We start from the raw sequence: 25,686 nt of genomic DNA, 5'->3' as shown, positions 1-25,686 counted from the left end.
AAATCGGTCCGTCCTTTTTTTTTGGTCATTTGCTGAAAGAATATCCCAATCCATCAATATTTAAAAGGATGTATTCTACTGTTCATGCTTGGAAAAAAAAAAAAGGAAGGTGGGGCCAAAATTAAAAAAAAACGAAAAAAGAATTGTCAGTTTCACCGAGTCGGGAGCCTTCAAGAGAATCTTGGAGGAAAAGAGAGGATTGCGCCGCAGTCATTAAGGAGAATGTTATTCTACTGCGGAGTGGAGGAAGTCACTCAGCGCTGTCTAATCAACTTCCTCCACCACCACCACCACCAGTAACAGGAAAGGTAATTTTCTTTTATGGACCTTGGCATTGTGTTGCAGCGGGTTGTCCGAGCCTGCTGCATTATCCCCCGGCCGACAGTGCAGCTCTCAGTCGCAAGTAAAACGTCGGGCCGTAAAATGTCAGACCGTAAATGTCGGACCGTAAAATATCTACATTGACCTTAAAGGGGTCCTCCTAGGCGGAAAGTGACTTTTTTTCATCTCTTTAACATGTTTTTTTGTGTTAGCGGCACGCCAACTTCGGCACCAAATATGAAAAATGACAACTTTCGCGTGGTGCGAGATTTGTCCGCGTGCTGTTTGGATTTTGCCTGACTTTCTACATCATAAGACACTTTTTAATGTGGGTGAGGCATCACTGCCCGAGTGTTGGTCGCCATATTAGCTCGCGCTAACGCTGAGTGAGGGTCATTTCGAGTGGGCCAGGGGGACTGTACGACTGTACAACTTAAACTAGGGAGTTCTTTGGCCAAAACAAACCCTTGTTTTTTGTCAAAAGAGGATCACCAAAATTGAATTGATTAAACCTGGAAATGGCCGTAATGGCGGCCCCGCTAACAAAGGCTTGCTGTAGATGAGCCAATTTGCAGTCTGCGTTTCCTCAATGCAGCGTAATACGCACACCCACGAGACCCGTTCTGCGTTTGCAAAAGCTAATGACCTGTACTCCTGTTCCTCTTTCATCCACTTACTTTCCCTCACGCTTTGACATTTAATGCCTACGAGCTCAATTTCTCCAGATAGCCCGATGCTCTTTGCAGGTTTTTTTTTTTTTTTGTTAATTTTGCGCCTGTGGCTTTGGAAGACCTACACACCGCTTTAGCGAGTTTAGCGTTTAGCGAGAGTAAACTCAAATTGTTGCGTCTGTCAGACGTGCTTTTAATTTGGAACCAAAACCAACCTTGTGGGCTTCATGAAACATCTTTTGACTGAGTGAGACCACGTTGTAACTTCGTGGTCCTGTGTCCAGATTGATGAGCTAAAAACTTGCAATGTTAAAATCTTGGGCAACCACTGGGAGGAGATTGGACCAACGTTTTGCCGGTCACGTTCCGCGCAGACCAATCAGAGTCAAACTAAAGTGTCTTCTTTTTCAAGGAAATCCTTAAGTGCCTTTCCTTGTCCTTCATCTGATAAAAGAGTCAAGGGTGCAGCAACCATGCTAATCTTTTTAGCCGTTACCAATATGCAAAATGTTACCATCGCCTCTTCCTCCCTCCCTCCCTTTTCCTTTCGAGGACGCCGATCGGTCTCACTTTGAGCTTCACAACACAACAATTCTGACGGGAGGTTTTTGTTTTATTTTAATGCTGCGCCTTCAGGATCAGTGGCACAGTGGCCCCAACAACACTGACTACTTCCCTGAGCGTCCTTCCAAGCAGCGGCTCTGAAGTTTCATTTCAATTCTAATTTGTGCGCAGCGCACAATCTGCGAGAGGTTCTCCTTCCCACGGGAGACAACAGGCCTCGGGCTGCCGTTGTATTAATGGGCTGGTCAAGGCGGTTGCAGTAAGCACCGATAGCCTTGCACAAGCTTTTTTTTTTTTTTTTGCCCCGTGGATATGTGATGTAATGGGCTTCCAGACTGCGCGTGCAGGCTTCTCAATAGTCGTGACCTCTCTGCGTGAATAGAAGCCCCACCCCACCCTCAACCCTCACCCCCCACAGAGCCAATTCATCATTTCCTTCTTTACTGCCCTTGAGGCCCCATTTTGTTTTCCCTTATTACTGCATATTGCGCCCCCCGAGCACGCATGACAGGTCCATCACGTCCATGCCACAATTTGGTTTTCAGCCACGCAGCAGTTTACGGTAGCCAGCGTTCCATTCACCAGGGTGTTGGTAAACATTGCAAAAAAAATCCCAATGCACGATCCCAAGATATTAATTATACCAATTTTTTTTTTTTTTTTTTTACCCCCATTCAAACCCTTTACGATACCTACTGGGAATTACATTGTGGCTTTTATTTAGAAATTAATTGTAAATGAATGGAGAAAACTATTTGCGGCGACATCACTGGAAAATATTTTTTGGACCTGTGAACCCAAAGCCATCAAAACATCCACATGCAATATATGATGGAGCGGGGGAAGTGGCATGTAGGTTGGTTGGTGCTGAAAATGAAATGGCACTGAGCCATTAGCAGGAAGAGCGGTAACCAGATTGGGTTTTCAAATTAAGATATTGGCCCTCGGGTCTCATTTGTACAATAGCGCGGCTCTATTGATTTTTGACAAACGCGCCTCTCTCCGTCTGCTGCTGCTGCTGCTGCTGCTGCTGCTCCACCACCTCCATCCATCGCTGGCCACTTGTTAAATATTCATCAGCGTTTTCAATCTCTGAGTCACCAGCCGCCACGCCGCAAAATGTCTGGACTCCGCTGGGGATTATGGCACTTCTAAGGACAGACGACCTTTGATCAAACAAAAAAAGAAAAGAAAAGCCTACCTGCAGAGTCTCAGGGAAGGGGAATAAGGGGGCGGTGGCTTAACTTTCACATATCATCATCGTCACCGTGATGGAAATCTTCATTCACTCGCCTTCCCCCGTGACTGAACGGCCACTGACTGTCAGAGTGGGCGCGTCCGTCTAATTTATTTACGCAACCTCCAAAAAGCACACACGCCCATTTCCTGGCTCCCCTGCAGAGGAAATGAATTAAAGCTGGATGGCGTATTGGAATATTGGTCAGTCAGTGGATGTCGACAGCAGCGACACTGGCGGCGTGAGGTGGCGAAAGGGACTTTATGAGAGTTAAGATTTTGGCTCAGACATGCATTTATGGTCAAAAAATCAATTGCTTTCCCTGAAATTAAAGCAAAAAAAAAAAAAAAACATTCTCAATTGTACTTAAACTGGTTACCGTCGATATATTTTCCTTTTTACACAATGAACCCCATCTGCACTTGCCAATTCGGGTTATTGGCGTGACAAAGAGCTCTTTGTCACGCCAATAACCCGAATTGGCCAATCGCCGGGAAAAAAAGGTACAAAGTCTATTTTTAAGGTCGCCAAACACAAGTGAAGACCGTCCGGCAGCAGCTGCGCTTTACGAGGGGCGGAGTGGGGTGGAGGGAGAGGAGTGGGGGTTAGTGGGCTCAACAATTGACTGCCACTGCTGTTTGTAGTGGAGCATGCTAAATGAGACGAGAGAAAAAAGGTTAAAATGCGTGAAATTACATGTTAAGTGTCTTTGGATGCGGACACCATCCCTTGGAATCATACCAACATGAGCCCAGTCCAGTATTACCTCCACCAGAAATTAGCCTTTTCTGCCCTTGTTTGCATCAGGGCGAACTGGGCCTTTTAAGAATAAAAGGCTTGTATTATCTTGGGTAATATCAAAGGTGTGTGCAAAATTTGGTTTCATTTATGATTTTTATAAAGGAAAAAGCTTTCTATACTGCCCATAAATAAAGGTGTATACTCACAATACAATAAAAGTTTTTTGGTTTTCCTACCCTTATCATTATTATTATTATTATTATTATAATTCTTATAAGTATATAGGAATGTAGACAGAGCAAGGGTCTTGCTCCCAGTTAGCTGCCATCTTGCACCACCATATTTCAAAGGAAGCCTGTGTGGACAATCCAGCACTCCTGTTGGCGCGTTGGGGGGAATGCTTGCGTCTTCAAATAAACCAACGAAGGTGGACGAAGTATCCAGGTTTGTGCTTGCAGGCCACCGTAGTTGGTACAGAGTCCCTTAGGTACAGTGGCCGACAAGGGCTAAACACAATGCAACTGCATAATGTGCCTTAGTTTGAGAAAACAGCTGTAGGTATGGAAACGATGCAAATTTACAAACACAAACACAAGTCTAAACAAGGTACAAATAGAGGATCATGGTGCAAACGGGGGAAAAAAACGCGCTGCAAGACACAAAAACATACATACACAACGGATGAAAACCAAGAAAACATACGCAAAGGAAAAAAAAAACCACTGCATGAACCAGTCATTACGAAGAAGTGCTCCAAACCTGCAGGGGCGCAAACGGTATTTGGAGCACTTCTGTTATAATTTTAGTTTTGTCAGAAAGTCATTAAAATGTTTGTTGGCTACCTATGTGTAATGGGTAGTTAACCGAGACTATGGAAAACTAGCTAATGTGTAGTGGCTGATTTTGGTACTACAGTGTTACATTATGGCTCACATTTGTGCTGCATTCCCAACATTGTACACAATCTAGCCCAGCCAAAACAAAGCAGCCTCTTCTGTACCTGAAGCTACAGCAAAAAGTAATCAGTTCAAAACTTTGTTGGCGTAGAAATTGACAAAATGTAATAAGGTTCACAAATGCACCGTTTGAGAAAGAACCACAGTGTTCCGAAGATTTTCTGGCCATCAGGCTGCGTTACAGCAGCGTAGCGCGCCAGGCAGATGCGCCTGACGTGTCCCTTTGAGTACACACAGATAAAAACCAACAGGCAGTTTGGAGCACAAAAAAAAGGTTTGGTCACACTCTGGCTGAGTCAGTGCGCCACTTCCTATCCTGCCCTGTTGTTTCCCCAGAGTTGCTTTAGCGTGAAGATGTAAAATGGCACGGCAAAACTATCCCGCGCAGTGTATTTTTGGCTTCCCTTCAGAGTTAAAACAACATTTGCTCTTCTATTTCAAAACGCAGCCCCTCTACACAACAACAGCACCTTGGCGAAACCCCAAATCTGGATACTGTTGTATCCTTCTAGACCCTCATTAAAATTTCCCTACAGTGGGATTTTTTTTTCTGTCCCTATCGCGGCTGAAGAGGTCAGTAAGAACGTTACGCCAGGATTAATTTCCTCACCAAAGCGCTTGTGAAGAGGGAAAGTACTCATGGTCATCAGTCATATGATTAGATTGGATCTCTCTTAATTCCTCGAGAATTGAAGCATGAGCGCCTCATTGATCGTTTTCTGACCGTCTTCTGTGTTTTTACCAAGGAAAAATCATTTTCCATTATTTCCCTTTGAGGAAAGGTCAAAGGCTAGGATCCCTTCCTTCAGCGGTTGAGCCGACAAAAAGCCAGCCAGCTGATCTCCTGAAAATGAATACAAGGGGACACTGGGGACCTTTGACCTCAGCCGACATGCCCCGCGGGGGGTGAAACCGCCGCAATCCCAACTCACTTGAGTGACGCACAAGATCTCTAAAATGCTTTCAAGACACCTTCCTGCTTGGTTACCTACGGTGTTAAAGGCGCGAGTGACTGTTTGAGTTGCCCTTTGAGCTTCCCAAGACACATGGAAGTGGAGTCTACCTGTGGGGTGGATAATGGAAGGAAGGGCTTTCAGTCATCATTTAGGCTGACGCATCCGGTCGATTGCTCCGCCGATACCCTCTTGTCTGACGGTTCAATCGCCTGTTGTTGCTTTCATCGTCTACTTTGCACGTTCCGACCGCTCCGCCGATGGTTTCCGCCGCATTGAGCTTGCGGAATGATTAGTGATGGTGCAATTTAGGCTCTCCCGCACTTCATTCAGTCCCCCGAATGCATTGCACGCCTACTTGGCTCGTCCACCCCAGGGTATCGAGACGCAATCTTGAAAATCGAAAAACTATGAATTTTGGACTTGGCTCCGTTGGTTTGTTGCCAGGGAGGCCATTTCATCTTGATCCCCAGTGCTTGCTAACATTTCACATTTGCAATCCTATTGTACCTTAAACTCAACACCGAGTTAATATTGTATCTTGGTTTCCAGGGCGACACCAGGTTTCCAGGGCGACACCTATCTTTTTCATTTCTGCTCGGGTAGACTAATTGAATCCAATATGAAATGCACGCCACTGTTAATCTAATGCTTGTTGCCACCCTACCTTTGATTAGTGGACCGAGTTTTTAATCCATCTAGGACAATCTGTTTCGTTGAAGCCTAGCTAGACTCGAAAAGGATCCTTTCCCAATCCCACTCGGCCTGATCGTCAGAACTCAGTCTTCAATTGAGACGGTGCGTACGAGAGGACTCGTGGGAATGTGTGTATGAATTATGTACTTTGCGGACCGTGTCCTTGGGGAAAATTGGTAGCTGTAGCCGTGCCGTCTTAGTGGTAGTAGCGAAGCAAAAAAATAAATAAAAATTGGGGGATAGCGCAATCGGGGGGGGGATTGGAGAGTTGGGGGGTGTCACGTATTGCGAACGGGATTTCACAATTCGCCCATTTGGGTTGATGATAGCTTAAGAGGAACGAAAACCTCGGGGCTTGATGAAGCGAACGAAATCCCTGAACAACCTCCAAGCCATTGCTTTTTTGCAAAGCGGGGCTGCCAGGCTGCTTCAAGAAGCGGCTCAGATGCCGGGGAAGTGCAATCTGTTCCACTCTCAGATTAGAGGAGAACTGATCACTGTTGACACCAAATGGAGGGGGGGGGGGGAGAAAAAAAAAATTTCTAATTGAATTAGTGCTATCTCAAGAAATTTTCCCACCCCTGGGCGACACAAGCGAGGCATCAGATACCTACAGATGTCACTGAATGTTGTGGAATGCCTCGTAATTCCGTGCCCCTCTTTATACATCTCGCAGCACTGATGCTCCTGCAAGCCGAACATTTTTTGGATGGGGTGTTTTCTTTTTTTTTTTTCATACTTCAGCCTACTTCCAGGCTGCACTCAAGCAAATAGACCCTCCCTGATTTCTCCTCCAATACGTTCCAGTCCATACATCCGTGACCCATCTCTCAGTCCTGCCCATGGAGCTGCACCTCCAGGACTGCATTACATAACAGCGTTAAAGATATTCTAAATGTCGTTGGCATGATGATTGACGTTTTCCTTTATAGGTTAGCGTGGGCTCTAATCCTTTTTCTGCAAAATAAAATAAAATAATGAAATGAAATGAAATTACAACGTGTGAGCCATTGTACAATTTTGGCTCGAGGAAGAAAAAATAAAAGTCATTCCAGGTAGCCCCCTCGACGTGTTAGACTGCTGATGTAACGGCTGGAAACACTTTTTTGTTGTTGTTCAAAGCAAGTCGGATTTAAATTAAGGAAGAATGCCACTACGCAAGCAAAGCTGGATTTCCCAAAACTAGGCGACGGCTTTAGGCGTCCAACCCAAGTGTGCTTCCGCGACGGGATGCTGATTTCATTAAAAAAATATATATATATGGCGTCAACTCAAGTGAGATGACAGTCACCCCGGAGGTGAGTCTGACTTTATTGCCCGCCCATGCAAAAGGGGGGCTCCCCGGTGTCTAAGATGCAATTTCAGGACCGCCTCTCCCCGGATCTGCGTGTTTACATTTCCCAGACTCACACAGTAACATTTCAAACAGTCGAAGCGGCTCGGCGTGTCCGAGGGTCTGCAAAGCAAGAAGCTCGGCCGAACGCGTGTGAGCTGCAAACCCATTCCTCAATTGATTGACAGCACACGGTTGCAAGGCAGCAGCTTCCGACTGACGCCTCTGAATGCTAATTAACGCCACTGACTCACAGCATTAATTAACACTGTACCTTGACGGGGCCGGCTCGCAGCTTGACATATGCAGCAATGCCAGGATGCTGGGTTTGGCTTGGAGGGGGGCGGGGGAGTATCACATGAGGTACAAACAAAACGAGCGCTTTGAAACAAAAATCCAACCTGGAACTTTAGGTTGCAGCTTCTTACTGAGGAATTATGGGACATGTTTGTTTGTTTGTTTGTTTTAACCTGAAATCAGGCAGTCGAGTGAGGAGGAGAGGAAGAGGGGAAGAGAAGGTGTTGGTGGTGATTCTTATGGATGTGCCAAATATCAATGTGGACTCTGGACTTGCAAGCATGCAGCAAGTCATTCATAAAGTCATTTATGCGTTAAAGTCATTCATAAAGCAGACGGAAAAACACTTGCCAAAGAGACTTTTGAGGATGACTGGTGCAACACTAATAATAATGATAAGAATAAGAATAAGAATACGAATAAAAATAAGAATAAGAATAAGAATAAGAATAAGAATAAAAATAAGAATAAGAATAAGAATAATAAGAATAATAAGAATAATAATAAGAAGAAGAAGAACAACAACAACAACAACAACAACGCTACTCACGGGTCCCATCGAAGCGAGTGGCGATGGTGTCCAGGAAGGTGTTCTGCGGAGCGATGAGTCCCCGCATGACGGGCATGCGGGAGCGCGTCGAACCGCGTCTCTCACGCCGCTCCGAGCCGTGGCCGTCGCCGGACGTGACCACGAAGCCCGGCAGGAACCTGGACGTGGCGCCCGGCGCTCCTCCCAGGCCCTGGAGGAGGGCGCCGAGGCGAGACACCCGGGACTCCACGGCGGCAGCGGCGGCGGCGGCGGATCGCTACCGGAAGCAGGTGATTCTGTCTCTCTCTCTCTCTCTCTCTCTCTCTTTCTCTCTCTCTCCCACCCACCACCCACCACCCACTAACCTCCTGCGGAGGGGAGAGCCCGAGGAGCCGCTGCGGGAGGACGGAGGAGGGACGGAGGGAAGCAGCGGCAGCAGGGGGCGCGGAGGATGCTCGCATTTACGCACGCACCACGCACGAGGGAGTGTGTGAGTGTGCATGCGTGTGTGTGCTGCAATGCAAGGCTCGCGCTCTCCTCCTCCTCCACCTCCTCCTCTCCCACTCTCTCCGCGCGCACTTTACCTCTCTCTTTGCATCCGCGCGTTGCCCTTTCTCTCTTTCATCTCCCCCCTTCCACTGCCCCTCCCCCTCCCAACCTTTGAAATTCTATCAACCCCCCACACCTCCCCCTGCTCACCTCACGAGCTTTGAAACTCCCATCATGCAAAAAAAAACAATGATAATAAAAAATACTATTTCTGGCGCGCAAACTGAGGCGCGATATTTACTTTTCCTCGCTGTTGCTGCGCGCGTTTGTTTGGTTTCTCGCGCTTTTCGCACAGAAAATGAAGAAATTAAGAGACTTAAAAAGTGCACGTGCACCTATAGCGCAATTGGAAGGGGGATCGCAGCCGCGCGCGTGCAGGAAAAATCATTCAGTTGTCGAAAAAAGAAAACCATGAAGGAAGGAGCTCTCTTGTGGCGTTGCATGCGGATTGGATGGGGGGCGGGCCAGAAACCGAACACGTGGGTTAATTAGGGTAATTGGCATCCCCCCGCCCCCAACACACACACACACACACACACACACACACACACACCTTCCCCAATCAGATCCCTGGAATCTGATTGGCTGTGGTAGAGACGATGCTCTGGTGCACCAGTGAGCAGATGTGAGAGCGGAGCATGAATTAATGAATGAATGAATGAATGAATGAGTAAATAGATAATAATAATAATAATAATAATAATAATAATAATAATAATAATAATAATAATAATAATAATAATAATAGACTATACCAAAAACTATTCTGACTCACTACAGTATGATGGCTCCTCAACAGTGAACTTAGACTTTCCATCCACGTCCGTCCATGTGATGTATGCAGTGACTGATGGAGAGCACGTGGTGCAGCAGAGGCAGCAGCAGCCACCTGAGGCTCAACACCCCCAGTGCGTTAAATATGGATGTTGCAGCCGGCAGGCAGAGCAAGAAACTCGAAAAAAAAAAAAAAAACATTCAGAAATGTGATGTTTTCCCCCCACACTCACCCTCTCCCCGTGTTTGGCCTTGACAGTTCAGTTGGAAAAATCTCACAGAATACTGTGCGAATAAACAGGAGGGGGTAAAAGTACCAGCAAAAAAAAATCATTTCTAGAAACAACCCACCACCCCACTTGTGAAGAGTCTGGTGACCAGCGAGGAGAGGAACTCGGTCAGGGATTACAGGACAGGATGCAAACACTCCAATGGATTTGATTGGCTTAGCCAGGCAGCTCCTCATCCTGCCAGCCAACATCAGCTTCCCTCTGTAGTACCCAGCAAGTTCTGCGGACGATGTCCGAGGCTGTGAGGGGTTTTGGCACAGGAAGCCGAGCTAAATGGAACAGTTCCACGCCAACAAGCCGACAAACTTCCCATCAAATGGTGGCGGGAGCAGGAGGATTTCCATTCCATCAGGGGATGCAAGGTGGGGGTGATAATGGTGGTGTGGAGAGGGGTGAGGTGAGAAACTCGATAAGGAGTCAAAGCGATAAGATGCATTTCTCGTTGGCTTCAAAGGCCGAAGAAAGAAAGAAAAGGGAGGAGAAAAACAAATTGATTCACCGTGTTTTCCTCCCGATCAGGCTCCGCTGACGGACGCCAGTGGTGTTAGTGGGGAAACAGTGCCCTCTAAAGGAAAACCCGTGAAAGTCAAGCAGCATAAGAAGCAAATTTACTATTTTACTTTTCTGTTTTTTTTGAAAATCATTTTCGATTGAAGCATTACGTTCCAGAATTGGTGAAACGGTCATGCAAAAAAAAAAAAAAAAAAAATTAAAATAGAGACTAAAATAATAGTCAATAATAAAATTGATAATACCAATATGGTACTGGTAAAAGCTCATTGTGCAAAAATGTTCTGCAAAATGTTGAAAGGTTGAGCCCCTCTTATTTTCTCTCCATAAAAATGTGCAAAATAAAAATGAAGTTTATTACTTATTAGCAGGAGAAAAGAAACTGCATTGGTTTATTCCCGTGTATTTAAGCCCATTTAAAATGTCCAGATGCAAGAAAACACGATGGCAGCAGCAGCAGCAGTACCAACAGCAGTACCAGCAGCAGTACCAGCAGCAGCAGCACCAGCAGCAGCAGCAGCTGCAGGAGCACCACCAGCAGCTGCAGGAGCACCAGCAGCAGTACCAGCAGCACCAGCAGCAGCAACATCGGGTGCCAACTAAAAGAGAAAAAAATGAAGCATTTGTCGCCCCAGAACTTGTTTGTTGTGTCTGCTTCTGCAGAAAAAGGTGTTGAGGGAAAAAAAATCTCTGGCTGTGCCAGGTTGCTATAGCAACCTGGCACCGCCGTCCCCGACATCCATGATTACCACGGCGAGCCAGTGCTTCCCCTTAATGACTGGCTCCAATCCGCAGGGAAGAAGGCACATTTGAAGATACGTCTTTATTGTCGGCTGTCCAGCAGAGGGTCACTGGATGACGGGATGATCATTTCCATAATTACCTCGCACGCTGCGGATTACAGGTGGTGGTGGTGGTGGGAGGGGAGGCGGCATATGTTGGGGACAGACGTATAATTTCATGTCTGACTTGTACATCAGAATTGGAAATCTTGCTCTCCATACGGCAAATGGATAATAGGAGGCAGATAAAAACCCTCCTCATTCGTTGGCAGAGTGTCCTGTCTGGGCTCCAGTGCAAACACGTCTGCAAACCCATCCGCTGCATGAAAAACAACCTATTTTAATCAAAGGAGGAGAAGACGAGGAGACATTTATAGGATTTTTATTAATATTTCACACATTCCTCAGCTTCTTTTGACAAGGGTCGTCCTTGAGGAGGAGGAGGAGGACGACGACTGAAGCGTATGGAACAACAAACATCATCATCATCATCGGCGGCGGCGGTCGCGGTGTTGGTGGGAGGGGCCAAGGGAGGTGGGCGGGGTCAAAGTTAAATTACAGACGGAACAAGAGTTCTTTTTTTTTTGGCCTGCTGGTGGCGCTGCTTCAGCAGACGGACGGCTCGTCCACGGCGGCCGCTCCTTCCGTCACGGCCTTCACACACTTGGCCATCGTCTGCGAGGCCCTGCTGATGGAGTCTGGGGTTGGGGGGGGGGGATAATTATGATGACATTTTTGTTTATTTGAAATTCAATTTGCATGTGTGCAATATTAAGTTGATTCATTGTATAAAACAAAACTTGTTTGGGGTATATAAAAAGGTTCAATTCACTGATTTTTTATTTTTTATTTTTTTCAATTAATGTCAATGTTGGCTCGGAACTTTGTCCAAATTTTACATTTTGGGGCCACTGTGTGGTCGAGTTTGACGCCCCTGGTTTAGGCTTTTTGCCGGTTTCGAAAGAGGGTTCACCTGTCATGTAGAAGTCTTTCACTGAGAGCTGAGGAGGAACCAGAGGAGCCGCCAGGAGCTCCTGGCCCACAGTCTGGGGGGAAGAGGGAGGGGGCGGGGCATAGTTTGCAAAAATAATCAGCATTTGTTTTTTCTAATTTCTTAATTTTTTTCAAAATCTTTTTATTTTTGAAACTGTGCGTGTGTGCGCGCGTACCGATGCTAGCTCGTTAGCCTGTTGGAAGTAGTTGGCCCCCTCCACGTCGTCGTAGCGCACCAGGCTGGGAGAGACCTCGGCCAGTCGAGCCCGAACCTCATCCAGGGTGTCGTAGGGCAGTGGCATGCCGGCCAGCTGCAAAGAAGCAGGAGCAGAAGAAGCAGAAGAGGAAGAGGAAGAGGAAGAGGAACAACACAAAGAAGAAGGAAAATAAAAACAATATTAATTAACAATATTAATCAGGTGACGAGCGGCCACATGGGGGTGTAGCGGAGAGTGTGGGGCGAACCTCGGACACGGCCCGGATGATCTTCCAGTCCTCCCGGGCCATGCCGGGGGGCGTGACCGCCACCCGGGTGTGCTGGCTCCGCCCCTCCGTGTTCACGTAGGTGGCGTTCTTCTCCGTGTAGGCGGCGCCCGGCAGGATGATGTCGGCCATGGGCGCCCCCACGTCCCCGTGGTGACCTGGAGGTGGACGCAGTTCGGTGGGTGTTGAGTGACATTTTTGTTATGGAGCAGGTGAGATATTTCAATACGTTGATGACATTGTTAGGTCTATATGTTGTTACTTTGCTGACCTTTCTAGGTGTATACTGTGTTACGTACTTGACATTGTTAGGTGTGTATTTTGTAACATTTATGTTCATTAGCACGACAATGTTGGGCATATACATTTTTTTTTTTTACATTGTTGACATTGTTAGGTCCATATTTTGATACACATTTGATGTTGTCAGGTGTACATTTTGATACATATTTGACATTTTCAGTTTAGTTTATTTCGTTACATTTTTTTGTTACGTATTTGGCATTGTTAGACGTAACATTTGTTTACATTGTTATGTGTATATTTATAACCTTGTTGCTTATTTTTTTTTTTTTTTTTTTAGCACTAGTGATTTTTGTCTTAAACAACTGTGTGACATAAGGAGGAATTATTTATTATTTTGATACTGTTAAATTGTTTTGTATTGTGGTTAGTTAATAAAAACGTGTATTTGTCTTTTATCGTGATCATAATCAGATGACTAAAGGGGGGAAAAAAAAAAAATCACACAATTATTCAATGATGACGACATTTAGAGTAAGAAGTATCGCTGTGGGCGATGCTCGCCCTGTATTGGCTTGGCATTGGGTGGATATCAACGCCCCAGTGTTGTGCGGTACCCTGGTAGACGATGAGGCTGTCTTTGGGCAGGTCCGCTCTGGTGATGCAGCCGGCGTCGGCGCCGAGCAGGAAGAGGACTTTGGGCGGGTTCTTCCTGATGGCGTCCACTCCCGCTTTGTAACCCAGGTCCAGCGCCGCCACCTGGCTGGCCACCCTGCGCGCACCCACACCGATCAGAGTCGTGTTCGTTAGAACGAACGGAAGGACCTGGAAGGTCAAAGTTCACAGAGCTGTGACGATGCCCGTTACCTGTGCAGGACGTTGAGGACCTTCCAGCCCTCCTCCACGCCGCTGCTGGCGCGGGCCTTCTGCGCCACGGCCGAGACGGCGCTCAGGATGGCGGCGCCGTCGTCCCGCTGCAGGGCAGCGCTGCCCAACACCACCACGGGCCGCTTGGCGGCCGACAGGACCTGGCAGAAGGGGTGCGAGCCGTCGGCCAGCTGCCGCAGCACCGCCGTCTCCTCGCCCAGGTGCTCGTACGAGTAGCTCAGGTCCACCTGGTGGCCAACCACGGCCACCTGCAGCTCGTTGTGCAGCCAGCTGACGGCAAAAAAAACGAAAGGGACGAATGAATAAATGAGTGAAGCAAACAAACAAACAAAATAACATGAGTAAATTTAGAAACCTCCGTGACCATCATGTGCCACTGGATGGCAGAAGAGAGCCTGCACCAGAACAAAAACTGTTTTTGGCTTCCGAGTTTCTTCTCTTGCGGCCTTCATAGAGGATTTAGTGTCACTACCAATCATGCCTCTGGAACTCAAGTGATGCGTCAGCCAATCAGAATGATCCAAGAGACGGCACGTGGCGCTCTGAATAAACTATTTCCCAGGGATTTTCTGGACGTTAGACATATTCTTGAGAAAGATTAAAAGTCCATGACTTTCAGAAAGACCATAGAAACATTTATTATGCACCAAAATGCTTTTCAGGTCAAAGGTCGTCCTGTCAGTTTATTTACATATTGCCGTCTATGGGAAATATGCTTAGTGCACAGCTATGGGGAATGTCTATGGCAGGGGTGTCAAACTCAAACACAAACACACAGTTGAGCCAAATCGTAAAACTTTGAAACAAAGTGGCGGGCCAACATTGAAATCCTCCAGATAGAACAGTAAACCTTTTTATTTGGAGCCAAACAAGTTTTGCTTCAACCTGAATATGGAACAAGCAAAACTCTACTATTCAATAAATAACTTCATATTACACACAAGCAAAATCAAATTTGTATTAATAAATCAAAACCTCATAGAAATAAATAAAATGCAAGTAAAAACCGTAGGCCTCTTTTTCCATTTGCAGCCTTCTGATTTACATTTCAACAGTTGCCTTTTGAAACAAAACAACAACAATAAACCAATGAAGTCATAATAATATATTTCAATGAACGTCCTGTCCAGATTGATGCACCAAAATGCCAGCAGAGCATTCTGGGGATTTGTAGTATTAGCGGTACATGTGCTGTGTAACACCTATTGTGATTTTGTATTGGCTTTGCAGGCCAAACAGAATTACACTGCGGGCCAAATGTGGCCCGCGGGCCACAGATTGACCCCTATGCTCTATGGAGAATATTTTTTTGGGCCGTGTGAAGACTTTGGCTGCAGTACTTCAAGCAGCCACTGGGGAAGAATGACAACACCACCACACCCTCCCCTCAGCTGTGGCTTTTGCAGGCTCCGTTTGACGGGACGTCCCTCGTCTCGAATGCGACGCCCGCGGGTGTTGCACTCACCTCTTGCGGATCCTGGCGTTGAAGAGCGGCGCCTCGAAGCGGGGGTTGGTGCCCACCAGCAGCAGCAGGTCGCACTCCTCGATGCCGGCGATGCGCGAGTTGAGCAGGTAGTTGGAGCGCAGGTCGGTGCTGCGCACACACAAAAGCTGCATTCCCATGACTGTTTTTCGCAAAATAAGAGCGATATTTCTAAAACTTCGACGAAGTACAATTGCAATTTGCAGGCGTTCCCATTGGACAGTGTGAAGCGCATAAATCGTAAGTTTGCATTTTGATGTTTGCTGTCAAGAACGGTTGTTTTACTTTTAAGAAAAAAATACTCTGTCTCCTCTTTCGTACAAACATAACGCGCCAGTTTCACTTCAAGCGAACTGGTCACGTGACATCTGACGTCACGTCCGCTGACGTGTAAATGTGAAAAAAGTGTTTCCATGACACCTTTGTGATGACTACCAGTCAAAAGTTTGGACACACCTTCTCAAGCATTTTTTTTTAATCTTTACAACTTTCTACACTGCAGATAGATACTTCGAATATATGATATATTTGTATATATGCAGTTTGGAAGCAAAGAAAAACTAGTTAAATAACTGATAACTAAAGATGTTTTTTATGAAAGGTAGCTATTTTGAGTGTTGTTAATATTCATGAAAATGAAAGAAAAGAGGGTGTGTCCAAACTTTTGACTGGTAGTGTAGCTCTCTATCAGTAACTCTGAAAAACCTCCTGAGAGTCAAAACCTTTTAGCCATATCTGAGGTTTTTCCAAGTTCAGGTGTTTCCATGACCCGTTTTTTATTGCAATATTTAGGTTTTGCACAAGTCCACGGGTCATGGAAATGCAGCGACAGTGAGTTGAGTGAGTGAGTGAGTGAGTGAGTGAGTGAGTGAGTGAGTGAGTGGGCGGAGCCTCAGAGCTCTGACTCCACCTGCTCCGCGCAGCCTTACCCGGCACCCGCCAGCGGGAAGACCTCCTCGGTGCACAGGCTCTCCGAGTTGAGCCTGTTCAGCAGGTCCTTGAGGCTGACCAGGGCCTCAGCGTCGGCCAGACCCCCGGCGATGGCCGCCACCTCACCGCCCTGCACGCTCTGCAGCTGCAACGACCAGCACCGCCACCGCGTCAGAGAGCGTTTTCACTCGCGCCAAAAATAAGGCAAACCAGGGAAAGCGAGACTTACTGCACCGGCGACGCGGGCGAGGGCGTCCTCCCAGGTGGTCGGGGTCAGCTGACCGGCGGCGTCCTTCACCACTGGCTGGGTGAGTCTCTGCCTCTTCAGGCCGTCGTATGAGAACCTGAGGACGGACATGTTGAGGTTTTTGTTGTTGTTGTGGTGATTAACTTTCTTTTTTTAATGCTTTTTGACAGAAAAATATAGAAAGGTAGCAATCCATGTTAAAATGTATATTCGCATAGATCTGCACAAGTGTGTGGAAAGTGAAAATAAATCTAGAAAAACAAAGATATTGGAAAAAGTCACAAAGAAAAAAAAAAAAAATGCATAAATAATATACAATAGATAAATACATAAAACAAAAAAAAAAGCAGAATCAGTAATTAGTAAATTACATATGCAAAAAAAAAAAAAAAAAAAAAAAGAGCAGATATATATGTAAAAGATATAGAAATATATTGTCAGGTCTGGCGCGAGGCGCTAGTGTCCTACCGGGTCTTGTCGGAGATCCACTCCTCGTTGACGTCCTCGTTCAGCCGCGGCATCACCCTCATCACCTCGCCGCCCCGCGTGCTCACCAAGATGTTGCTGCCCACAGCGTCCAGCACGTCGATGGACTCCGTCTTCCTGTGATCGAGCGGCGCAGAGGGGGAGAGAGGATGAAGTCTCAGTGGGAGGTGGGGGTGCGGGGTGCGGGGTGGGTGGTTCCGCCTCCTACCTGGTCTCCCACGGCCGCGCGGTGAAAGCGTACGGCTTGGACGTGAGTGCCCCCACGGGGCAGACGTCGATGACGTTGCCCGAGAGCTCCGACATGAACATTTTCTCCACGTAGGTTCCAATCTGCAGGTTGTTGCCTCGGCCGGTCGTGCCCAGGTCTTCCACCCCTGCGATCTCGCTGGCGAAGCTGAGCAGAAGAAAAAAAGAAAAGAAAAGAAAAGAAAAACGAGTTGTGACGCAGCGTCGCTATCTGGGGAAGTTTGCAGGGGACGGAGTTGGGGGGTGGGGTGGGGGGTTTACCGGACGCAGCGCGTGCACTGGATGCAGCGCGTCATGATGGTCTTGATGAGCGGCCCGATGTTTTTGTCCTCCACTGCCCTCTTCCCCTCCGAGAAACGACTGCGGTCTGAGCCAAACTGCATGGACTGGTCCTGGGGAAGCAGAGGAGCAAAAGTGTCTGGCGGCGACATTTCAGGGAACAGTGCCACAAGAGGAGGGGCTTTGATGGGAAGCATTTCCCTGTATTTCGCTGCCGTGGCTCCACTGTACCTGCAGGTCACACTCTCCTCCCTGATCGCAGATGGGACAGTCCAGTGGGTGATTGGCCAGAAGGAACTCCATCACTCCCTCCCTGTGGAGGCGCGCACACAGAAAAATGCATCAAGAGATGCACATCTGCACAGCTTCTTCTTTAATAAAGAAATGGTTTGTCTTCTCACCTGGCTTTCCGTGTTTTTTCTGAGTTGGTGAGGATGTTCCAGCCCTTCATGACAGGCATGGCGCACGCAGCCACAGGCTAACAACACACACACACAAAAACAACCTTTACAATGGCAGCAGATACTTTCCTTTCCCTGAAAACCCGGCGCACAGTCTCCGAAGCAAAACGAACGTGCTGCGTTACCTTCGGCGCTTTCTCGATCTCGACCAGACACATGCGGCAGTTTCCGGCTACCGACAGACGCTCGTGGTAGCAGAACCTGGGGATCTGGACTCCGACCTTCTCGCAGGCCTGGGAAATAATAAGAATAAGGGCATCAACCCACAGAGAAGCGGACGGGAAACGTGCAAAACTGAAATAAAAAGCAATGTGGCTGCTAGAATACCTGCAGCACGGTGGTCCCGGCCTCCACCTCCACCGGCTTCCCATCCACAAACACTTCCACCATGTTGCTGGCAGCTCGCACAGAAGTACGCACTGAGAAGTACACGCGCATAAAGGGTCAGACTTGGCAAAATCTGCTGCGAAAATTTCCTAAAAGCAAGACAAAATCGGCACCGGGCCGGAGACTCGTCTCTAAATAAGCTTAGTGAGCATTTCCCAATGTGCCACCAGACGGATGATTTATTTATACCTGCTGTCACGATGGGGGCAACCTTGTCCTTGATACGACACACACACACACACACACACACACACACACACACACACACACACACACACACACACACACACACACACACACACACACACACACACACACACACACGAGGGCCTTACCGGCGTTGGAGGGAGCCAGGCTGCCCTTGGCGGCTCCCGCCAGAGCTCGGCCGACGGTCGGCAGTCGCAACATGACGCTGCAAGCGGCAGAGAGAAGCCGAGGCGTCAGTTGACCTCCCAGAATCAAGGTTCAATCATACATTTGCATTTAAATGGGAAAAAACTGAGTGGAATTTGTCTCCGGATTGGCAAACAATGCACAGAAAAGCGCAGGACAAACAGGAGCAAAAGAAGGCTGTGCAAGAACGTTGCTGTGTTTGCTTTTCACTTTAGTATTTGTTATTTATTTAGGTATTATTTGATTGTTTTAGTTCTTCTTTCAAATGTCTACAAAGCTCAGGGATGTTCAGTTAGCGCTCTGGCTTTCAAAACAAGTGGAAGTCAAAACTGTGTGATTCTTCTGATTAACAGATGAACTGAAAAATCAAAAAGACAAACCGATTTTACATTTGTGGTTACAGGGGTGTAACAGGGGTGCTGTAACGCAAACGTTCCAGTTTATCTTATTTTGTCTATTAGCATGTCACATAAGAAGCATTCACTGAACGTTTAGTATTACCTTTTTCGGAGAAAACTGTCTGCAAAATATATATTTTTTCCAATTCCTACATTATTATTTTTTCCGGAACACATTTTTGTTTGACGTTTTTAATCTTTTGCTATGTCTATGTTTTGCATGTCAACAAGCTCATAACATTTAAGTTGCTTTTATTGTAAAGACGCAATGGAAACTCTTTCCCATTTAGGCTTGAATAACATATTTGTTGTAATGCACGACATATTGCAGTTACAAATCAGTCCATCGCCAGTGCAACCGTCCAACTACAGAGAAACTACTGAGTCCTCCCGGTGCTAACGTTAGCACTCACTGTCACAGCAATAACAGTGACCCCAATACTGGGCTAGGCTGACACGTTAAAATGTTAAAAACTCAAAGCAAAAGAAAAAGAACTTCCGCAAAATGCCCAAATATACACATGTTGTGTGCGCGCGCGCCTATGAACGTGCAGAGATTCAACATGAAGCCCTGTTACGAGGAGTCCTTGCTGTACGGGCTAACTGGATTAGCATCGTGCTAGGCACTAAGTTAGTCAAGGACACGGGCGCTGCAATGTTGTCCTGGGGCTTCAGCGAAAGAAAAAAACATGTCAAATAATTTCTTTTTTTTTTACCGGCTGCTGTTAAGAGCCATACCGATATAAACTGTTATCAAAGCGCGTTGCTTTTGTAGCTCTTACCTTGCGCTATTTGGCCTTCTTGACCAGAACAGCGGTGAAATAAACGCTTTCCACCTGACAGCTATCGCGTATTTAGCGGAAATACTATCAGTACTTCCGGTTGTGTTGTCCCTTTCAAGTTAAAATATTTATTCCTGTTACTCCTTTCTGTGCTTTTTTCTGGCTACACATTATATATGCTATTTTATATGTCCATATGTATGCTGTTTGTAAAATTTAGAAATAATTCTTCGAACATTTGTTTCGTAAACACGCCTCGTATTGGAACGCAATAAACTACCTTTCCCATGATGAACAGCGTGCCCCCGGAAGTAGCTACGTGTTCATTTTCGCGACAGTTCAGGAAGTGTATGCGGGGGTGCGAGAGAAACAAGCAGTAGTTTGTGCTCTCTTCTGGGAAGCAGTGCTGCAAATCAGGTATATATTATTTATATTAGTGTAATATAAGATATTACGGTCAGTGATGCACACGTTTACAACGAAGGCTACTCCGAAAATACTAAAAACACACCTGTCTTTGCCTTCGTCTTTTGAAGTAGGTAGCACAAATGCTAGCAGTGTGAGCTAGCAAACTTCACGTCATTAACGACGAGATATACATTAAACGTTTGTTAGTTTTCGAAAAGCAAATTCTGGCGCAAGCGTCGGTGTTTGATGTATTATATTGTACTAATGATGTACTTCTGTTTTGCACATAGAAAGTAGGAGGATGGGTTGGGTGTCTTGTTGTCGTTGATAACTGGTTCTCCCTGTAGTTACCTGTTCCTGGTGCACGCCCCCCTCTTTGATTTTTCTTCTCTCCCCTAAAGCTGTATATAAGTCTTTAACATTTATACTGTTTTATGATTGAAAGGATATGTGTTGTAAGAAGAAGAAGAAGAAGAAGAATTGTAGCAATATCCATCTTTTGGGCTTTTTAATCAGAACCCAGTCACAGTGTTTCTATCTCAGCACCAAGTGCTCACATTTATCTGAGCAATGCAAATGTTGTTGTTTTCTTTTAATTATTATTATTTGTTTGTTGTTGTTGTTTTTATTCTTATTTATTTATAAATGTAGTAATTATACACTATCAGTCAAAAGTTTGGACACACCTCATGCATTTTTACAACTTTCTACACTGCAGATAGATTCTGAAGACATCAAATATATGATCACGATATGTGTAATTATACAGCAAAGAAAGACAACTCCAAAAATAACTCTTAATATGCTTTTTATGAAAGGTGGCCATTTTGAAGAATTTCAATATAAAACATGTTTGAGTTATTTTAAACTTCTGTTCCCTACATAATTCCATGTGTGTTCATACGTAGTTTTGATGCCTTCGGTGAGAAACTGCAGTGTCAATAGTCATGAGAATGAAAGAAAAGACATTCAATTGAGAGGGTGTGTCCAAACGTTTGACTGGTAGCCTAAGTCTGAAAATTCTGATCTCGGCTTCCTTTCCCCGCCCTCACCTCATGGTCATCCTCCTCCGCAGCACCATGTTGCCGACCACCTTGACGCACAGCAATGGCACGCCGAGCTCCCGGGACGCGGCGCGCCACACGGCCGGCGCCAAGCGCTACAAGTACCTGCGGCGGCTGCTCCACGTGCGGCAGATGGACTTTGAGTTTGCCCTGTGGCAGATGCTCTACCTGTTCACGTCGCCGCAGAGGGTCTATCGCAACTTCCACTACAGGAAGCAGACCAAGGACCAGTGGGCCCGCGACGACCCGGCCTTCCTGGTCCTGCTCAGCGTCTGGCTCTGTGGTACTGCCTGCAACCCTCCGCACCCGTATAGCGTCTCAGCTGAGCCCAGGGGTGTCAAACTCAAAAACGCAGTGGGGAAAAAAAATCTAGAACTTGGACCAACAGCTAATAACACATTTTAAAAATAAAATAACACCAATAAACCAATGAAGTCATAATAATATCCTTCAATTGAACGTCCTGTCCTGACTGACATGCCAAAATGCCAGCAGGGCATTGTGGGATTTGTACGGGCCAGCAGCTATAGTAGTGATTTTGTATTATTGGCTTTATGGGCCAAATATACTGACACTGGGGGCCAAATTTGGCCCCTGGATCAGAGTTTGACACCTATGGCCTAGCCCAGACATGGGCAAACTATGACCCGGGGCCATATGTGGCCCGTTAAGCTTTTTAATTTGCCCCCAGAATATGACATTTTATTGATAGTCAGTAAGCCATAAAATAGCTGTATTTCATCCATTTTCTCAGTGTTTTAAGAGACATTTCAATAAGAGCGAAACACCGTGAGGCTTCAAAGACACTGATTTTGTTTTGACTTTGCTTTGGTTCATTTTCAATTGACATTAAAGCAACATGTTTTCTACACATCCCATGACATTTTTTCTTCTCCGATGAGGTGGCTCACCATAACACTCCATCCATCTGCTGTTGCTCCGGACCCTCGGTCACATTTTACAACCCATTGTGGCCCCACCAGTCAAGAGTTTGCCCACCCCTGGCCTGGAGCGACAGCAGCATCTTCTCACCAGACCTGCGTTCCTCTCCCCTGCAGTGTCAACAATAGGCTTCGGCCTGGTCCTGGACATGGGGGTCCTGGACACGCTCAAGCTGCTGCTGTGGGTGGTCTTCGTCGACTGCATCGGAGTCGGACTCCTCATATCCACCTTCATGTGGTACGTCCGAGACATCTGATTGATGTTTAATTTTTTTTTTTTACCAAGCTTCCGTCCTCCTTCTGAACACCTCTGCTTTTTCTGCCCCAGGTTCATCAGCAACAAGTACCTGCTGAAGCATCCCGGCAGAGACTTTGACGTGGAGTGGGGCTACGCCTTCGACGTCCACCTCAATGCCTTCTACCCCCTGCTGGTCATCCTTCACTTCCTGCAGCTCTTCTTCATCAACCGTGAGTCTGAGAAAGACAGAATTTTTGGAAGATATAAGTAGAGTGTCACAGGAGGACGAGTGGAAGATGTAGATGAGGGCTCACCGACATTTTTGAACCTGAGAGCTACTTCGTGGCTACTGGGTCGTACGAAGGGCAACCAGTTTGCTCCACATTTTCTCAGTTTGCCTTTACAGTAGTTATATATTATAATTAATGATGAAGACTGGAGCTACAGTCAAAACTGTCAAGGCAGGTAACATCTGTTTTAACTTACATCCGTCTGAACAAAAGGAAACCAAGTATGTATATAATTAATGATACTCATCAATGTGAAGATCACGTTAATTTCTCACTGAAATGATCAGCAATGACTTAACCATGCTGGATTGCATCAATCTTCAACACTTCATTTCTATGAATCACTTCACCTAAACTTCTCTGGACTTTATGGAAAATAAAAATGTTTTAAGTTTGATTACAAAAGAATAGCAAGAGAATAAAATTAAATTGTAGTACTCTTAACGTCAGACACTTGATTGGCGCCGCTTTGCTTTGTGCCTTCCAGACGTGGTGGTCATCAACTCCGACTGGTTCCTGGCCTACTTTGTGGGGAACACGCTATGGCTGATCGCCATCGGTTATTATCTCTACATCACATTCTTGGGGTACAACGGTGAGTCCTTTTCCATTACATTCCAACACCCTGCGTTGATAAAAGTGAAATTGATTGGACCGTTTTTCGAGCAAATCAAATGGATTTCTGTGTCACAAATTTGAGGTTCTTTCCTCTCTCGCCAGCGCTGCCCTTCCTGAAGGACACGGCGACGCTGCTCTACCCCTTTGCTCTGCTCATCTTCCTCTACATCCTCTCTGTCTCGCTGGGCTGGAACTTTACCAAGGGCCTCTGCTGGTTTTACAAGTACAGAGTCCAGTAGGGCCGGCTGGGTTCGCGACACTCCTTCAGTTCAGGACACATTGAGGCACCTGCACGTACATGTGGAGCCCCGGTGGGACTCCGGGACACGACTGAATAGAGGCCGGCTGCAAAGTCGGTCTCTGATTGGCTCCTGCGTTGAAGCTCCGTGGGAAACCAGAAGTCGGGGACGATGCGGCTTTTATTGTTGTTTCTTTTTGTATGATTTGTAAATATTACTCTGCCAGGTTGTAATATATATATATACACCCAACTGATAGTTTGTGAAATGGACAAATTTGCTTTGTTTCTTTAAGAAAAAAAAAAAAAAAGATTAATACTGATTATTGAAGTTCTAAAAAGGAAAGTGGAATAATAGGGTTGAGGTTTTTTTCAATTTTCTTTTTTTTCTTGACATTCCAGAGCAACTTCAATAAAAAAAACCAAAAAACTTAATTTGACTGACTGTCAAAGTCCATATCTTTTTAATCCTAAACATAAAAAAAGCAAAACGTCTGTGCATATTTTTCATGTTACACTCCATGGACTGTCCTGCGCTGCCTTAACACACCAAAGCACTTTCTGCGAAATATGTTGGGCTTTTTTCAATACCAGAAACAGAACGAGGTTCCGGCCCAACTGAGCTTCAAACAAGTCTGTGTGCCACACTCACCTAAACACATTTGGCATCAGTTATTTCACCATGTGCTGATCTGTGACGCCAGAAGACCCCCCCCCCCCCCCCTCCACACAGACCCCACCCCCCACCCTCGACTCTGGTTGATCTAATTTTACTTCCCTTTTATCAACGTTAATAGGATGTGCTTTTGCCCTTTATTGAATTAGTAGAGTCCATTTTCTAGTCTAAACATACCACGCTGCAAATACAAAACACATTGACGTTGCTGTGCCGTTTCATTTGCGTGTCCAAATGCGCCCTACTTGCCTCCTGCGCAAACCCTTCGATCTTAAAACAAAACCATCGAGTGTGAATGTGCAGAAGGTACTTTGAAAAAAAACAGAAGTTCAGTAAATACTTTCTTAATCAATGCTTTCTAAGTTTATCCATGAAAATTAGAACCATTCATTCCTCCGGAGTTGTTGGCCCGCTGGAGATTAAGTGCCATCTTGCGGTCTCAAAGCACATTGCAGTCATTTCATTTCAACCCGTTTCAAGAAATAAATTCAGTTTTAAAAAGTGCAGATTGTTCTGCACAGATACAAATTAATATAGGTGCGCATGTATTTATATATTTCCTATTCGTAAGGGTCTCAAGCATTGGTGGTTCAGTGGTAGAATTCTCGCCTGCCACGCGGGAGGCCCGGGTTCGATTCCCGGCCAATGCAACAGTTCCTTTTCCCCCCCTTTTTTTTTCCGTTTTAGATGCGATGTGTTAAAATAATGCGAAACAATTGACAAATTGCTTTAAGAAAAAAAAAAATAAAAAAAAATAGCCGTGTAAAATTACCAAGTTGGTGTAAAAATACTGTAAAACTATTAAAATTGCGTTAAAAAAGATTTTGCGCCATCATCCCTCCGACGTTCGGGCTGATCTTGGTTGTTCATTCATTCATTTTCCATACCCGCTTCTTCCCAAGCTCAGGGTCACGGGGGTCAGCTGTCATAGAGCGAAGGCAGGGTACACCCTGGGCAAGTCGCCAGTATCTTAGTTGTTATGCTATGTCATAATAATAATAATAATAATAATGATAATAATAAGTTATATTAATAGAGAACTATAATGGAAGACTATCATTATTGACTATGATAGAAGACTATAGACAATTATAGAATACTATAATTGAACGCTAGAGAAGACTCTCGACAACTAAAATAGTAGAATATAGATTACAATAATAGTAGAGTATACACTACTGAAATAGACTGCTGTAATAGTAATGGAAATCTTCAATAGTAGTCTATTGACAAAATACTACTACAACAATAGACAATAGACTAATCATTTTCACCTTGGATTTTACCATAATTGAATGCTAGAGAAGACTA

General features: G+C 45.8%; 3 protein-coding genes and 1 non-coding gene across 5 annotated transcripts in view; 2 read left to right on the top strand and 2 right to left on the bottom strand.

The window, feature by feature from the left end:
• Positions 1–8,895, bottom strand: part of kcnh3 (potassium voltage-gated channel, subfamily H (eag-related), member 3) — a 33,135-nt gene extending 24,240 nt beyond the window's left edge. Inside the window, exon 1 of the mRNA XM_076016832.1 lies at positions 8,320–8,895. Coding sequence (XP_075872947.1) covers positions 8,320–8,395 — 76 coding nt within the window. The 5' untranslated portion in view covers positions 8,396–8,895. The remainder of the gene's footprint in view (positions 1–8,319) is intronic.
• A 2,674-nt stretch (positions 8,896–11,569) lies between these two features.
• The window catches only part of LOC142882256 (NADH-ubiquinone oxidoreductase 75 kDa subunit, mitochondrial-like), a 100,543-nt gene continuing 86,426 nt past the window's right edge, over positions 11,570–25,686 (bottom strand). The window contains exons 3-20 of one of the 2 annotated variants that reach the window (XM_076016894.1): positions 19,903–19,935; positions 18,665–18,741; positions 18,270–18,361; positions 18,068–18,175; positions 17,883–17,959; positions 17,713–17,794; positions 17,464–17,594; positions 17,165–17,350; positions 16,939–17,073; positions 16,453–16,567; positions 16,223–16,368; positions 15,276–15,404; positions 13,790–14,080; positions 13,540–13,694; positions 12,662–12,837; positions 12,373–12,507; positions 12,177–12,249; positions 11,570–11,901 (exon numbers count right to left, since the gene is read on the bottom strand). In XM_076016894.1, coding sequence (XP_075873009.1) covers positions 11,810–11,901; positions 12,177–12,249; positions 12,373–12,507; positions 12,662–12,837; positions 13,540–13,694; positions 13,790–14,080; positions 15,276–15,404; positions 16,223–16,368; positions 16,453–16,567; positions 16,939–17,073; positions 17,165–17,350; positions 17,464–17,594; positions 17,713–17,794; positions 17,883–17,959; positions 18,068–18,175; positions 18,270–18,361; positions 18,665–18,741; positions 19,903–19,935 — 2,233 coding nt within the window. In that variant the 3' untranslated portion in view covers positions 11,570–11,809. Of the gene's footprint in view, positions 11,902–12,176; positions 12,250–12,372; positions 12,508–12,661; positions 12,838–13,539; positions 13,695–13,789; positions 14,081–15,275; positions 15,405–16,222; positions 16,369–16,452; positions 16,568–16,938; positions 17,074–17,164; positions 17,351–17,463; positions 17,595–17,712; positions 17,795–17,882; positions 17,960–18,067; positions 18,176–18,269; positions 18,362–18,664; positions 18,742–19,858; positions 19,880–19,902; positions 19,936–25,686 lie in introns of those variants that run through there. The other variant, XM_076016902.1, reaches the window with a different exon arrangement.
• On the top strand, positions 20,200–25,150 carry unc50 (unc-50 homolog (C. elegans)). Its single transcript, XM_076017077.1, has 6 exons — positions 20,200–20,319; positions 21,386–21,657; positions 22,433–22,553; positions 22,644–22,783; positions 23,331–23,438; positions 23,564–25,150. Exons 2-6 carry the CDS (start codon positions 21,390–21,392, stop codon positions 23,698–23,700), a joined length of 774 nt encoding a protein of 257 aa, XP_075873192.1. The 5' UTR covers positions 20,200–20,319; positions 21,386–21,389; the 3' UTR covers positions 23,701–25,150.
• On the top strand, positions 24,955–25,025 carry trnag-gcc (transfer RNA glycine (anticodon GCC)). The gene has a single exon. It is a non-coding gene; the product is annotated as a tRNA-Gly (tRNA).

Source organism: Nelusetta ayraudi, unplaced genomic scaffold (genome assembly GCF_046127955.1).
Source record: "Nelusetta ayraudi isolate G7.1 ecotype Tasmania unplaced genomic scaffold, CSIRO-AGI_Nayr_v1 ptg000006l, whole genome shotgun sequence".
Lineage (NCBI taxonomy): Eukaryota > Metazoa > Chordata > Actinopteri > Tetraodontiformes > Monacanthidae > Nelusetta > Nelusetta ayraudi.
This window is presented reverse-complemented; position numbering and strand designations above follow the sequence as displayed.